At 39.7% G+C, this 16,710-nt stretch overlaps 1 protein-coding gene across 8 annotated transcripts in view; it reads right to left on the bottom strand.

Annotated features, from left to right (window-relative positions):
- The window catches only part of INPP4B (inositol polyphosphate-4-phosphatase type II B), a 613,602-nt gene that overhangs the window by 79,759 nt on the left and 517,133 nt on the right, over positions 1-16,710 (bottom strand). For all 8 annotated transcript variants that reach the window (XM_090036465.1, XM_090036466.1, XM_090036467.1 and 5 more), the window contains 4 exons: positions 10,544-10,716; positions 9,598-9,721; positions 7,616-7,733; positions 3,187-3,327 (listed from right to left, as the gene is read on the bottom strand). In XM_090036465.1, the coding sequence (XP_089892591.1) occupies positions 3,187-3,327; positions 7,616-7,733; positions 9,598-9,721; positions 10,544-10,716 (556 nt within the window). The remainder of the gene's footprint in view (positions 1-3,186; positions 3,328-7,615; positions 7,734-9,597; positions 9,722-10,543; positions 10,717-16,710) is intronic.

Here is a 16,710-nt window from a genome sequence, read left to right as displayed (position 1 = left end):
CATACCAACTACAACAACAAAAAAGAGAAGACTGAAGAACAAAGGAGGAATTATAAAGGGGGCTAGAGAACAGAGAGAAGTGAGAAGAAAATGGACTAGAAATCAGTGAGTCTGATGTGTGCTGTCATAATGTGTGGAAAGGTCTTGGCCATTTGGTGATAAATGTAGGACAGAATCCCAGACAGGAATTGTGCGGTTTTCCACATAGCATACTGATTGATCTCAGTCACTATTGCATCCATTTATTATCTAGTTATTTTTAAAGAGCTCCTCGCTACAATGTGTAATCACAGTGCTTTCCCAGGAGAAACCGTGAGTGTACAGATGTTCAGGCTTTTTCCCCCACAGTAAAAATGGCCATTCCAGGAGAAAAAATGTCTGCAAACAGCTAGGGTTAAATCACTACCATCAGAGTTTCTCCTAGGAAAGCAATGTCTGTACATCCTGTGGCTTTGCTCAGAAGAAAACATAGCCCTCTACCACACAGCGTGTCACTTGCAGGACTCTGCTGCTCCAGCAGGAAACAGAACATGTCCCCTTCACTATCCCCACACTGTAATGCTCACTGGCTCACCCAATCAGGGCTGCCTTATACATTGCTGCCATCTGTAACCAGGCAGACTAAGGCAGCCTGTAGAGGATGCTAAAATGTGTGCACTAGCCCACCTGAACCCCCTTCCCACCTCTCCCAGCTTCACAGTGTCAGCACTACAAGCTCTCTACCCTTCAGGGTCTCAGTATTCAAATATCTATACAAGCAGGTCTGGGTAAATTTCTCTGCCAGGAGAACAAACCCTGGAGAATTCCCCCAGATTATCTGACTGCATGTACACACCCCATATGTTTGAACTGCTCTGTCATATATAAAGTGAACAGCAAATTATCAGTGACAATAAACCATAAAAGGCTATACTGCATCTTAACATTTTGTCCCATGTTCTGTATATTAAATCTATGCATGTCACTAAAATAGACATTAACCATAAATATTCAGATGTTGAACCTTGCTTATCATTTTCTTAAATCAAATATATTTTCAAACATGGTTCATTGAAACTGCATGTGTTTAGTTCCACTGAAATAACATTTACAATAAATAGAAGATCATTTCTATTGTTACTGATGTTTCCTCTTAGGATTGTTATTCTCCTGCAATACTTACAGGTAACTTTTTATTGAAAAACCAGGCTCTGTGCTTCCAACCTTAATTTCATATCTCAAGCACAAGAGTTAAGCCCTAAACTTCAGAGACACCAGTAAACTCAGGTAAGATTCTGAACTCTGGATGTCTCATATAATGTCTGTAATTAAAGAACTGCTATTTCTCCATAGATTGATCTCACTGGATTTGCCTGATGGACATGTTGCCTTAACTTCTAATTTTTTTGCAGTATGATTTTCTTTCCTTTTTATACAGAAAAGAGCAGCACATCAATCATTTTATAAAATAGTACCATCCTGCTTGTCACTCAATACTATAATTTGGTTGCCATCTTTGACTCGGACTTCTTTCCAGGCATTCATGTGCAGGTTATTTTTAAATCCTGCCAAATTCTTTCTGCAAAATATTTCTGTCTCTCCAAATGCTTAAAGCTCTCAGCCGAGCTCTCATAATCTAGCATGTTGATTACAGCAACATCATTTCCCCTGGCCTTAGAAAGTGGAAACCTGCACTACTTGTATCCTTTCAGGATGCTGCTGTAAAGATCATTTTTGTTTCTTATTGATTTGCCTCCTGCCAGTCTCATTTGTATCTCTCCACTGGTTCTGTGTTCTCTATTGCACCAAACATAAAGGTTACTTTACTTCACTTTCAAGGTTTTTCATGACTTACTTTACCCAACCTAAACCCTCTGATTCATTACTAAGATGCTGAATCCTATCTCTGACTGGCCAATTATCCAGTTCCCAACTTGCTAAATTTTCATAGCAGCATCTTGTGTATCCTCCTATACTGTCCCCTCACATTTGAGAAGAGTTCCCCAAAAACATCCATTAATTTACCTCGTTATATTTTTTGAATCCTCTTTAAAAATTTTCTCTGCCAGGATGTCTACAAAAAAACTGACAACAGATATACTGCCAGTATGCTAAAACCCCCATCTACTGGGACAACCAATAGTTTCTCACTACTTCCTTCCCCTTTCTATCTCTCTCTGTTCATCTGTTCTTTCTTATCTCATATCTAGATTGCAGGGACCACCTTTTTGTTTGGTGTTTGTACAGTGCCTAATGCAGTGGGTCTTTGGCCCTTGGTTCCTAGGTCCTTCAGTTATAACAAACATGCAAACATAGGTAGGTCTGTATCTCTTTTCTGGCAATCAAAGACTGCTGGTAAGAAATAAGTAACATTTTTCAACATATAGTGAGTGTGGAATGGAGCAAATGGGTGGAGCTTCCTTTATTGGCAGCAGACTAAGGATTGCCAGAGGATGTGTGGATACACCCTCTCTTTATCCAATTGTATATGTGAGCCCAGCAATACTAGCAGCAGGCATCTTGGGTTATTTGATGTGATCCACAGTTTTTTTCCACCTAGGTGGGTGAAACTGACTAGAACTGCATAGTTTGATTAGGTTGAGGCACCAAACTAGTTCAAGGGGTATAGTAAGATCTTGAGTGGGCAAACATAATTAAGAATTTCAAGAAAATAAAACATCATTCCCCTGCTGCTATGACCCTATTGTTAACATAACCCATTACTACTTTGTTGATTCCCTTGGCTCATGAACCCTATACTATCAATTAATATGAGGAGTGTACCCTCCAAGGCCTGCAACCTGCTCAGCTTTTTCAGCTTCACCTGTTCTAGAGAAGTGGTTTGTGAATTTTCCAAATGAAGCTTTAAAGAGCCCTATTCTGCTCTTTGATATACTTTTGCAAGGGTGAACTAGAGCTATACATGCACGCTCCAGGAAAAAAAATGGGCTTTAGCGATATGAAATAGATGAGTTGATTTTCTTTTCTTTTCTTTTTTGGTAACTTTTTTCATTATTTTGTTTTAGTTCATACCTTGTGGGTTTTTTTCTTTAACCTAATTTAGTAACATATACCATACTCATTGAGTTGGTACAAGGGCCAGTAATAACAAGGATCCCATGTTATCTAGTGTGAGATCATCAGGGTTATCACAGCATGCTCAAGCAAAAAACTGAATAATGAACCTTCCAAAAGGGACTGTCATACCTCTCTGCAAGCGTTTGCTGTTCGTTGATTCCAATATTAAAGAGCACTGGGTACACATGGAGCAGCTTTCCTTCTTTAATCTCTTGTGGCAGCAACTCAAACATCTTTGCTGGAAGCTGGACTTCTATTACATAATGTTCTCTATGGAAAGAACAGGAAAAATAAGAGATGGGAATTCATAGATCTCATAGGAAAGAATGGTTAGATTTAGAAATCAACTTTTCCACCAATTACTCTCTGGAATTTTAAGTAACTTCTTTTCTGTTTTTAAGAAACGTGTAAGGAGATAGAATCTGTAATTTAATTATAAAGTGTGCCTTGATAATGATTTCTTTACCAAAGTGAAAAAGGAATAAAACTGAAGGCGGTAAAAAATGCAGAAAAATTTCTATCAATTGCTATAGAAGTATTAAGGAGAACAATGACAAATCTTCATATGTAATATATCTTGAGCTACAATGCCATCTCTGTTCAGGAGGCACTTAAATTGGCCCAATTTTCATGCTAAACATTATTTACTGTTTCCTGTACCTAGGGAGGACCTTGGATGATATCCTCCAAAGGCAAATCCAGGTCAGAATTCTTCCATTTTGATTGGAAGCATCATCTAAATTAAAAGTGGCACTATGCAAATGTAAGGGATGGTTTATTACACAGACATGAATAATAGTGCAGATGAAATCATATAATATGACAGCTTTTATGTTATGTCTGTACCTCCAATCTGATTTTGAGATGAACGTATTCCACCTTTCGTTTTTACTACTTTACAGTAGTACCACTTAATGGGCTGCTGCAGGCTATAGAGGAACCTGCATGGTGAGCAGCAGGGAGAGCCATTATAAGAGGGGAGAGGTATGGCAGAGCACCTTTGGTGCCTGCCACTTTAAGCACAAAAGCATGCAGCAGGGTAACTAGCAGGTGCGGGCCAGCCCTGAAGAGGCAGTCACATGGCTGCTGGATGGGCCATGTGATTGGAGAAGAGGAGTGAACAGGTTCCATTTTAGCTCAGGAATCAGGGCTGAGCCAGGAGTCTGCTGCTGGTAGGTGAAACAACAACACCCAGCATAGCTGCTGCTCATAACGTCTTGGAAGTAAGGGAGGAACTATGGGGATTGGCAGGAGGTTCCTGGGGATCCAGTAGGGTCCCGAGTCCCAGGAAGAAGCCTTGGGTCTAGAGAAAGCAAGGCCCAACCCAGAAAGGGGGCTTACAACTTGCTGGCCTATGAAGGGGCTAGGTAGGCCCTGATTAGATCAGGCAGGGGTGAAGCCAGGGGGTCAATTGAGCCCAACGGACCTAGGCTTCTTGCAACTTTGCTGAGCCTCTATGTCAGCCCGGCTTGAGGTGATGGCTATATAGTGGGGTCTAAAGGGGGACCCCCTCTGGAGTATGGAGGGTAGCGGCTGCCATGCTGACCTTCTGATCCCTTGACCGGTCAATGTAAGGGGGCCAGGGCCATAAGGCCAAAGGGCATTAAATGGGCAGCCTCCCGCATTATTACAACCAGTATCATAACAATAAGGTGTGGCATGCGAGACCAGGCAGACTGCCCTAGGCAGGTGGATGGGCTGGTACTGTGACCAGGCTGCGGAGGTTGCACGCTGTCACACATTATGATGGGTGCATTTGAAAGACCTTGAGAATGTTGATTTGGATTTTTTTCCCCATCTAGGAGGGAGTTTCCTTAGTGGCACCATCTTTATGGCTTCTTACATGTCCATTCTGTTGCACAATGTGCACAAAAGCTGCACTTGCAATCTCTTTGTGAAATACCACTGAAGAAGCATAACAGGGCCAAAGAGTGACGCTGAAATCAGGTGAGAAAAACAAGCGCTGACATTCAGAGGACTAATTAGAGACTAATTTAATGCTGTTTTATAGGTTCTATGGGTGCCTATACACATGCAGTGAGGCTGCTCTGACGCACCGTAATTACAGCGTGTCAGAGCAGACGTGATTGAGTCTGTTGGAGTGAGGTAATTACTGTGCTCCAGCAGACTCCAGTGTCACATGTATCAGCGTTCCCAAGTTGAAAAATGGTGGCGTGGGGTGCTCTAACTAAAGCTTATCAAATAAATAAAGCAGCTCCACAGCCATTTTTCAGTGCAAGGACACTGATGATACATGAGATGCTCTGGGTGCTTTAATTAGAGCTGCTTCCCCCCAACTCCTGGAGCATGTCTACAAATGCCTGCTGGGTCTATTTAACTAAGGAATGGTAATAAAACAAAAATGCTTCCATGTCAAGTAATTTTTCTCTTTTTATAGCTAGATTCATTCTAGATAGGCTTAGTGGACTTAGGCTGAGTTAGACAACCATACAACTACATTTTCCAGAGAGTGCAAACTACAGCATAAAATCATTACAGAATTCTCATCACATAATATTTTCTCTTGAAAACAGAAAAAACAAGTAGTTTAAGGGAATAATAATAAAAGATAACCGCACATTTCAGCAGTAATAGTTTACATTTTGGAATGACCTATTTAGAATTAATATTCTATGATGAATATGTGATCACACATATTCCTTCCCACAATTTGACTTGCCTAACAGTGTAACCGCGCAATAATGATAACAAGCGTTAGTTGAAGTTTTTACAGTACACTACCCTGTGATGCCTCAAAGTTCAGATGCACAATAAAAAAGAACATTGCTGAGAGATTTTAAAAAGAAAATGTAACTACTTTTATTTATAACAACTCCTTGGCACTTTAACTGAACTTTATTTACATTAAGATATTTAGGGTCAGCCACATACATATTTTTCATTAGTACCGTGCTCATAAGATTGATTTGTTCTTAGGCACAGAAACTTGTGCTTAAGCATTTCCCTTGATAACAAATTACAAATAAGTACTGTGACTGCAAGCTCTTTTATTACAGAGGCAGATTAATTTCCTGACTTGCATTTCTGCAGTGTGGGTTTAAATCTCATTTTAGAAGGCCACGCTGCATAGGAATTAACCAAAAAAGGGTGAGTTGTTTTTAGAAAAGCATGTATTTTTAACAACAATCAGAAAAATGTTAATTTGTCCACCACTTTTACTCTTTACATTTACCCTCTTCTATCTCCTTATAGATACTATGTCATTATATCTAACTGGATTGAGCCTTAGGAAAATTAAACCTGCTTTCGTTTTAAACTTAAATCACCAATTCCTTTCTCTGAATCACCTTCCAGTAAGTACAGTATAGTAATCACAGACAGTAACTCTTCTTCCTAAAGACTGACTGCTCCCTCAATCCATAATGACTTGGGCAGCTTGAAGCTTATGTCTGTTTCAAAACCTGGACCTCCAAGTGTGACAGTTCAATGTACTGTAGTAATGGCAGCAGGCCAATAGTAGTGGCTGTTGATTTTTTCAAGACTTGATGGGAATGATTTACAAAGGGTGAATTTCTTCTGATTAGGACTTAACTCAACCTACCATAATTTTTCTTAATTAATCCTGATGCCTTGCCCATCGTGCTCTGACCTTCCTAGCTATTTATTTCAATCCCTTCTCGGAAAGCTCACGCTATGAGAGTGAATTGTCAGGAATAATTAAGAAAAACAGTGGTGTATGCCCCCATGACAGAGGAAATACATCTTTTCTAAAAAGTTGCTGCTTTTAGCTGAATTTAATTTACAGTCATCTTAAGAATTATGGTACTATTAAGGAAATGATTTCTGCAAAAGTAAAAACATTTGGAGCTTCAGACTGTGATAATAATGAAGAGAAAGAAAAATGTTCATCACAGGCAACATATCCTTTTTAATTCCTTTATGTCACAAGCATTATTACAGCATTCAATTTATGTACTGTACTCCAGGGCAAGTAATTTGAGAAGCATAATGTATTAGTGGGTAAAATACAGGTGTCCCTGACTCTGCTTGTATGATTTTAGACTTTATTTTTTAAAAGCATCCATTAATTTGGGACACCTCATTCTGAGTTCACAACTCAAGATACCTCAGGCCTGATTTTCAGAGATGCAGTGCCATGGGTCCAAGTGAACTGAATGGTAAGAGAACTCAAGAGTGTCTCACTCTAAGACCTCACTTTTGAAATACCCATAATTAGAAGCCACTTTTGAAAACGTTGATCTCCACAGCTCTCTGCACCTCAGTTTCCCAACGTGTTGGGGACAGGAATACAGACCATAACTCACAGAGATAACATTAGGATTACTATGTATTAACATTTGTAACACTGAGATCCTTAGCAGGAAGGCACTATGAAGCCCTACTTATTACCTTTACAGGTCCTCCAGAAAATTATTCATAATTCCATTTACTTCAGGAAAATCACACTTACAGATTTCCAACATAAGGAAACACAGAAAGAAGAGAAGCATTAACTGGATTCCTACTTGATTTTACCACCAGCATGTAAAGCTACACAGCTCTAAGGCTCTTGCTTCAGGAAACAGCCCCTACTTACCGCCTTCCAGTTATAATAGGCAAGAAATCATCTGATTTGGCTTCTATGATTTTAAACATTACATTTTGTAAATCTGAAATGCCCACAACCATGTCTTCCAGCATTCCAATTTCTTCACCTATGTAGAAAAATTTCAAAAGTTAACAGATGCTGATGTGTCCGACTAGCTACAGAACCAATACTTATAAGGCAATAAAGGGAATTAAGTGCCATATGTGCATTTTAAAACCCGAGTACTTAAATTATGCTCTTAATGCTACATTTAGGGCCCCTAAATAAAGAAACTTTGTTTTCAAAGGAGCCGAGAACTTTAAGGGGTAGATTTTATTTCAGCAATTAGCTGCATAGGTGGACTTAGGTACCAACTGCAAGCCTATTCCACTCTGCTCAAGTCCCTGAAATATAAAAGGTGGGTCCTTCTCTTTGCTGCTCTTTTGTGACTTAATCTTAAGGGTAAGGTTGATGATGTGTTACAAATTAGACGTGTTTGTGTATTTTCATGGATCTGAGCAGGGTGAAAGAGTCATATTTAGGTGCTTATGTGCACTAAGCTGCCCAATAGGTGGAATAGTATCTGGCTCCATTCTTCCCAATGGCATTAATAGTATCTCTGGATGTTGAACATTTCTGAAAAAATCAGTGTATTGGACTAGAGGGACAAATAACTTTAGAGCAGGCAGGTGGGTTTTTTTTTAATTTTGTCTATTGTGAAAGCCTTTTTTTTTAAAATAGATTGTTCTGATATAATGACCACTTGTCTGAATCCTCAGGGTAGCTATGAGGCAGACAGCCCCTTATACTGCAGTAACTTTAGAAGTGGGGCTCTACAACATATTTTGGAAGTGACAAACAGCTCCAGTGGTGACATTTTTCCTCCTTAGGCAGGTCAGTCTGTGTTTTGGAAAAAAAAAAATCCAACTTCTTTAATGTGCTTAAAGTATGTCAAAATTTCTCTTTCCAAATATCCATCTTAATAGCTAACAAATGTTGGCATCTATGAATAAGTTCAGAATGAATAGCTTAGAGTTATCTTTATATCACAAAGTCTGACCTGCAAGTTGCAGAAATGCTGTCTGGGTTGAAATCACCCAGAGTTGGCAGCAGTTTAGCTTGGCGTCTGTCAGCTGTAAAAAAAAGCTACCTGGGCTATGCTTAATACTCATATGATTGTAGTTCACAGTGGGCACAGGTACATGAGACTTCTACTGAAGTTGTCTGATTAGCTGCATAGGAAAGGTCTCATGTCTATACAAGCAGTGTTATTTAGCAGAAGTAAACGAATTAATTCTGCAGCAGGATACTACTTGTAAATACAAGTACTATCCTGATGTGGAGTTTCTGCAGCAGTGCATGTGCAGACCTGACTCAGATGGCTGGGGCATGAGGGTACTTCAGTGTGGGGGCTGCCTACCAGCTAGCCCCGCACTGGAGCACCCACGTGCCCAAGCCAGCCCCTCCGCAGCACAGAGCCAAGCTGGAGCAGCCCCAAGCTGGCAAGTCGGCTCCCCAGGCCTTTTGCCAGAGAGGACTACTCCAACTCAGCTCAACATGCTGCAGTTCTGGGTGCATGAGTAAATGTGGCACCTGGAAAGCAATAAGCACTGGAGTTTATTGCTTCGCATTAATTGTATGTGTCCAGTATTTTTCAAATAGGAAAAAGTTCCACTAGCTGCATTGTGGAAATGAGTCTCTTGTATTTAAGACAATATAGCTTAGTACTCTGCATGGAATAATTAGCAGTTAAGGTTCCAAAAGAAATTGGGAAAAAAAATTACTGTAATTTGTGATGCTGAATTGATATATAGCACTATATCAGTGACTTCAAATGCACTGTTATATGGAAGCCTGCTGACTCCTAATGGGATAATATTTGTTGATTCAATAAGCCAAATTCCTGAATGGATGTTAAAATAATAGCTTACTGGGTGAATTTCTTGGTTTGCAAGGATGTGTAAGCAGTGTAATTCAATAGCATTACTTACTGTATGTACTGAGAAGTCCTTCATATTGCACAAGCAAACCAACAGTATGAAGCTGTTGTAGGAAGCCTTGGTCATGTAAGCTTGTGTGCAATTTGATTATAAACCCACAGACCAACCCTGCAAGCTGAAAAAAAAAAAAGAGAGTTTAAGGAAAAAAACAAACCAGACACTTTTGTGAGTGGGGAGCAACCTTGTTGGTAGGCATTCCACAAAAAAGCCCCATGCCCTCCCCAACTGCCCACTCCAATTCCCTTCCTCTATCCAATCTGCTGCTTTGCTTTCTGCTCCCTGCCCTATCTGCTGCTGTGCTGCCTGTCCCCAGCCTGCTACATGCCCGAAAGAGACTGCCTGTGCCACTTGTAGCATGCACGCTGGAAGTAGACCACCTCTGCCTTGATGTATTCTAACAGCAATTCTAACATTTGCTCTTTTTGTACACGAACTGAGTTATATTTGGCGTTTGAGAAACACATGCACATTCATACCTCAATTTATATACAATAACAGTAATATACAAATAAAACATTTTGATCTCAGTTCAACCTTATTTAGATGTTTCCTTACATTAAGCAAACTACTTGCCATAAGTCTTACATCTAATTTATGCAGAGATCAGAATCCAGTTTTTAAGGTTATTAATAGTTTAAAACTGGAATATTTAAAGGAGCCTAAAGGCATTTGACTTTCAACTCCCACTGAAATTCAATAGCAACTATGCACTGAAATCCCTTGGCTCTTTCAAAAACCCAACCTGAAAATTACTATGACAATGTTTTATTTTCTTCCCTCATCATAGTACAGAATGTTAAAGTAAATGAACAGGGGAAAAAAAAAACCCCACTAAAAAGCTGAACACTTGTCTGTATACCATAACTAGTTACAGTAATGCCAAGAGCAACAAAAACAGTCACCGAAATAGGAAACAAATGATGCAAGAAGCACCTACTGCTTGACTAAAGACGATATCTCTTCTTAGGGTCAGCATTAAACACTGTGGCAAACCACATGCAAGTTCCTGAAGCAGAACAAAAGTCATTGATTGTTTTGCCCTTGTTACCACCTCTCCCATGCAGTCCTTCAGAGTAATCACAAGAGGATAAAGCTGCTCATACCAGTCACCTGGAACAACACAGAACACCAAGAGTGGTTATATCATTAAAACAAGAAACGCAGTCAAGAGCTTCTCAGGGATACTTGGTAGTGACTGCGTGAACCTAGAATTGCAAATAATTTCGCTACAATAAAATCCACAGGATAGTCAGGATGGTTCAGATGGGGCAATTTCTCTTTCTTTTTCTTGAAGAACTCCCTAGTTCCTAATTCAGATACTCAGGCTGGGAGTTGGAAAAAAATTCATCCCAAAACAAAGACTTTTGTGTATACCAAGCTTCTAAATGTATTTGTGATGTTATGTATCATAGCATAATAGCTGAAGCTCCACACAAAATGCAGAGGAAGACAGGGAACCAAATATTAGCTTAGTTGAAGCCAGTTGACATAGCTTAAAGGAACTATGACAATTTAAAATAAGCTATATCACCTACATTGAAAGTTTAAAATCTAAGGCTAGGTATAGACGTTACATCTGTTGTGCTTTAAGCACAGAAAACACACTAAAGCCAGAACAGAAGACATTCATGGACCATAGAGTGCTTTAAAAATGTCAGGTCACACTAAGTTAACCCTTGATGGACAAAGTTTTAGATTAAAGTGCTTTCTGTTACAGCGCTTTATCCAACATCTGTGCCAGATCCCATCAAGGGTCCATTTAGTGTGTAACTGTTGCCATCCCATTGCACAGGCTGCACTCAAGTTTCGGGCAGATCTTGTCTGCTCTGCTCCAGCATGGGGCTAGCTTGTCCCCTCAGCTATCACTGACCCACGTCAGTGACATCCTCTGATCCCAGCCCCACCTCTTCCCTCTGGCAGCTGTGAACCATAGCAGCGGGGGTGGGAGGAAGGGGTGTCTCTCTCCCTGAAACTGTCCTGGCCCCACAGTGGTCTGCAGCTTGATCGGGGGGGGGCAGGGAGGAAGGAGGGGGGAGTCACAGAGGAAGAGGTTCAGGGTCTCTCTCCCCACAGCAGTCCTGGCCCTGCAGTAGGCCGCTGCCTGGCTGGGGTGCTGCAGGGACACAGATCCCAGAACCCTTTCCCCTGCAACCCCACTGGGCTGGCTGGGAGGGCTGCTCACCTTAGGGGGCTTTGGGGGAAGGGATGCAGGGGTCTCTCTCCCTGCTGCAACCTTGGCTTCATGATGTGCTTGGCCAGGGGGCTGCAGGGAAAGGGGTCCAGGGTCTCCCCTTCCCCTCCCCCAACCTCTGCTGACAGTTGAGAGCTGGTGGGCGGGGGCAGAGCTGGGAAGAGGGCTACCTTGGCAGCCTCCTGGGAGGTCTGCAGGAGCATGCCCAGTGGCCAGTGAAGACAGGTTTAAGTCCCACCACTGAACAGCGAATGTCTTTTTGGTTTGATCATGCTCTAACTTAAAGTATTATAAGTAAAGCAAGATAGAGTGCTTCCACCAGGGGCTTTTTGAATGTCTGCACTTAGCCTAAGTTGTTCAGATTCAAATAACTAATGTTTAGTCATAAAAGGCAGAACAGCTCAGAGCTGAGAAAAGAATGGTGAAGGAGGCAATACAAAAATGATACCAGCATGGCAGAGTAATAATTTAATTTATAGCCTAGAAAAGCACTAACCTCCAGGTCATTCTTCTGTTCCTTTTTTTGAACTGTATATGTATTTTTATTTTGGGTATTTAATGATGGCAAATAAATAGTTTTGGAATTCATTAAAGGTTAGACAAAGGTAATGAAAATTGATGTGTGTCACAGTATTTTGAAATAGGCCTTGCTGTGTATAGGAAGGATAATATAAGAAAAAGAGAATTCCTAAGTCCTTAAAAAATGGAATGCTTGAGTGTATCAAAAAAGAATAACTATATACAAAAATTGAATCATTTATCCCAACTGGTCCTACTACATCTCAGGTTTTGTAGGTTTTAATAAAGTAAGGCCTATGTCTTAACCACCCATTATCTGCCTATCCCTTATTTTATCAAACCAAAGTTCACACTGGTCTGGAGTAGATATGCAGCTTTTAATCACATCATTTTAAGATACATATGGCAATCAATAGATCCAGAGAACACTACAAGTAAGTATATGATCAACTGAATCCTGTCCATCAAGAAATGAGATTAGCTCTAAATGGATGTAATTAAGGATGACCAATTTATCCGAACATACATTCCAGTTAGATTCATAATTAAGTGACAGGTAATGACAAATTGTTTTAGGTAATATTCCAAGCCAGATCAGGGAAAGGCCAACTTTAAATGCAAAAAAAATATTTTGGCAGGGAAGAAAGGTCCTGTGTGGCAGTGGGGAAATGAATATAAACTATGACGTCCAAAAATATATATACAAATGAACTTAATTTTGGGTAAGGTATATAATATGGATAGGGAACTACAAAGGATAAATCAATCTTTTCAGATCCTATGTTACAAGAAACAAACACAAGGACAGGGCAATAATACGGATTGCTTGGTAAACCAAACCCAGTCCAACAAAATGTATTTTAATGCAGTCACATGGAAAGTTACACAACTACGTCAAGAAATGCTGTATGTCTAGAGAATGGAGGACTGTAACCTGAAACTTAGTGACTGTAAAGGAATTGTGGTCACAGTGGACAAACAATTAAAAATGAACCTCCAGTGTAATTCTGTAACTCCAGTGTAATTCTTGTATCTTGAGATAACTGGATATATAAACAAGGAAGTATTGAAACTAAACAGAGAAGAATTACAAAGAAGAAAATGTCTTACTTCAACTTACAGGGCTAATATGTTTAGCTTGTGAACAAGGAAACTGAGAAGTGACTTGATTTTTCTGATTTATTAGGTACTAATGGGCTCTTTAATCTAGGGGGAAAACACATAAAAAGAACTAATGGATAGAAACTAACGCAAGACAATTTCAAATTTGAAATAGGGCACAGTTTTTTAAATCTGAGTTAAAGGGGAAGATGATTAACCACTGAAAGAAACTATTAAGGTTAGTGGTAGATTGTCAATCTCTTACTGTCTTCAAATAAAGACTGGATGTTTTTCTGAAAGGTATGTTAATCAAACATCAAAACAAGTTAGTGGGCTCAATACAGGGCTAACTAGGTAAAAGTTAATGGTCTGTGCTATACAAGAGGTCAGACAGGATGATTTAAGCATCCGTTCTAGTTTCAAATTCTACCAATCAAAACAGTTTGATAATGATAGCAAATAAAATAATGACTGAGCCTGGAACATATAATATATACTATGCCACAAAAGCAATGTTGCCTGCATAAGAATATTCTCTTAATAATAAAAAAAGAATTTTTCTTCAGGTTTGGCATAGTAATGAACAAGGTCACATCTGGCCACATCAGAGTAGCCTTGGAAGTATAATTGACAGACATCTGTCCAATCTCAAGGGTCTGAACTTGCTGGTATCAGGGAACTTGGAACTTCAAAATGTCACAATGTTGAAGGTCTGGCAAACGCAATGATAACCAGAGAGCAAATGAAAAGGAGAGCGTAGGCTCTGGAAATTAGTTTCATTTTGTGACCTAGTTTATACAACTTCACTGGTTTGGGATTACTTAGGCAGAGCTAAGAAATTTTTATATAGGACCTGTATCTTGTGTTTAAACAACAAACATTGAGGAGGCTACATTAATCATAATAGCCCTTTTCTAAAGGGGAGGTCCCCAAAGCACTTTTCAAATAACTACTAATTTGGAAAGGAGAGAGAAAAACATCTCTAATACTTGGGAATTTTGGTTAATATTATAGAGTTGTTATATAGTTGTTACTAGGAAATGTGCTGTATCATGAATGCCTCTGTCATTGTATGTTCATCTTAATGACATGGCCACTAATATGTACTCACAAGATGAGGAAAGTCAAGGAAAGCACTTGATTGACAGTTGTGGCTTGACTAAGAATAGATATACTATGGAGGTGGCTTGGCTTGGAAGATCTAAGTTTTTCTGTCTTCTAAAGGAAGGGATAAGTGGACAGGGCAAATGGAACAGACATGTCAAAGGATGGGTTTTAAAAGGACTCATGGGAAAAGAGAGAGACACTGAAATGCTGGGCAACAGAAAGAAAAAGAGGAAAAGGCTTTTGTTGCAGACAGGATCCAGATTATAAATACACAGAACAATCTCACTGAGGAGAAAAAGAACAGAAGTCTTCCAGAGAGCTTCTGCCCAAAAAACTATTAAATGCTATGGGACCGATAATCAGCAGCATTGGAACTCCAACTCTGCAGGACTAAATCAGTACTTCCACAAAACTTAAGGATTCTTTAAGAATAAAGCTTAAGTCAATGTAACAATATGGCATAATAATACTCCCCTTAATAGAACATTTCAGCTGAAAAGAATCATGAAGCTGGGGTTGGACATTAGATGCATCCAATGCATAACATACCATAAAAACAGGTTTGCCTCAGAAACTGAGACCAATGCTCCGATGTTCAAGAACACAGAGCATTGAGAGAAGTAGAGAATAACCACAATCTTCAGCAGGACTAAGACAGAATCATATGGTTCACAATGAAATTTACATGGAACATCAGGATAAAAAGATAGTACAAGAATTACAGGAGACACTGCACCATGACACTAATTAATAAAGTGCTTGAAGGAATTACAGCCTCAAACTACACATTTTCATGATTTTCAATGATTTCAATCAATCACAACCATGGTTTTATAATCTCAGAATACAAGTGGCTCTTGCCAGTAATACAGCACTCATTAAAACAAGATAGTTAAAAGTGATAGCTATTGAATCACCATTCTGAGTCAGTACTGAACCACAATAAACTCCTTCAGCACCAAGATATTTTCTGGATATCTGCCATCCAAGTATGTTTGCAATTTCCTTGGGTATACAGATGAAAACAAGGAATGAGTTATCATGTTGATAATTTAGTTAATCTGAAAATCTTAAGTGACTGACACTTCTGGAATTTCTCAAGACTAATTTTTCCTTTAATAGTCAAAAACACTAACATGGAGTAGTATATAAGAATGATTCAACTAACTCTTATTGAACCTTTTAGTCCTACAAACACTATGGAGTAACAGACAAATTACCCATTAGAAATATTTATATCACTTTTGATGCTTCTTTTTGGTCACACTTATAAAAATGGTTTTCAACAACAATGAAAACATTACCCCGTTTACATGAATGGTCTATGAGGACAATCACCATTAGTTCTGGACAACACTGGAACATTGCTCTAGACCAAAAACAGATTTGTTTTCCAGCAAATTAAAAGATACAATTATTCAAACTGAACTATATAACTTGTACCAAGCAAACAACTGCTTGACTATGCTGAAAACTTGTTTGCTGTTTAAAAGTACTTTATGTTTCATCTCCAGTAGGTGGAGCTAGTTAATAAGTCTGGAGCAGGACTGCATTGCCACTTAATCTCCATTATAAAACTACAGTAGCCTTTCATGTATAAAAACCAGAGAATTCATTCACTGAAGGGGATAATCTCATATTTGTTCTTTTAACTTTTTTAAGTGAAATTAAATATTTGAACAAGTTCCAAACTGGCAGACCTAGAGACTAAGTGCTTCCATCAATCCATTCATCCATCCATGGAACAGGAACAACAACAAGAAGACTGCAAGCTTCCCCATCACTGCAGGTCAATGTATTTCTGATGGGTCCAGCTGTAAGGCTGGTCTCCATGACCTTCAGGCTCCATTAAGAACACCGATAGGGGGCTGGGTCTCACATTGGCCCGCCCACCTGCCTACGGCAGTCTGCCCCAATTCACCTGCCATACCATTTGATATAATAAGCAGGAGACTTCCCTTTTCACTGCCCTGATGCCAGGGGGCTCTATCCACAGCTCCGTATCTTCCCTACACCATGGCCCATGCCTCACAGATGGCACCCATCTGCCCCGGCTTGAGGCTGGGCCAAACTCAGTATACTATTAGGACTCTCCCATACTACTCTATTCCAGGCCTCACTCATACCACCACCCCTCTCACTAGGAGCCTCTTCCCCTCTGCCCTCTCCCACTGGGCCTCTTTTGT

The sequence above is a fragment of the Crocodylus siamensis genome, chromosome 2 (genome assembly GCF_052110815.1).
Source record: "Crocodylus siamensis isolate JL-2025a chromosome 2, ASM5211081v1, whole genome shotgun sequence".
NCBI lineage: Eukaryota > Metazoa > Chordata > Crocodylia > Crocodylidae > Crocodylus > Crocodylus siamensis.
Note: the sequence above shows the minus strand (reverse complement) of the source record. Positions and strands in the feature narration are given on the sequence as shown.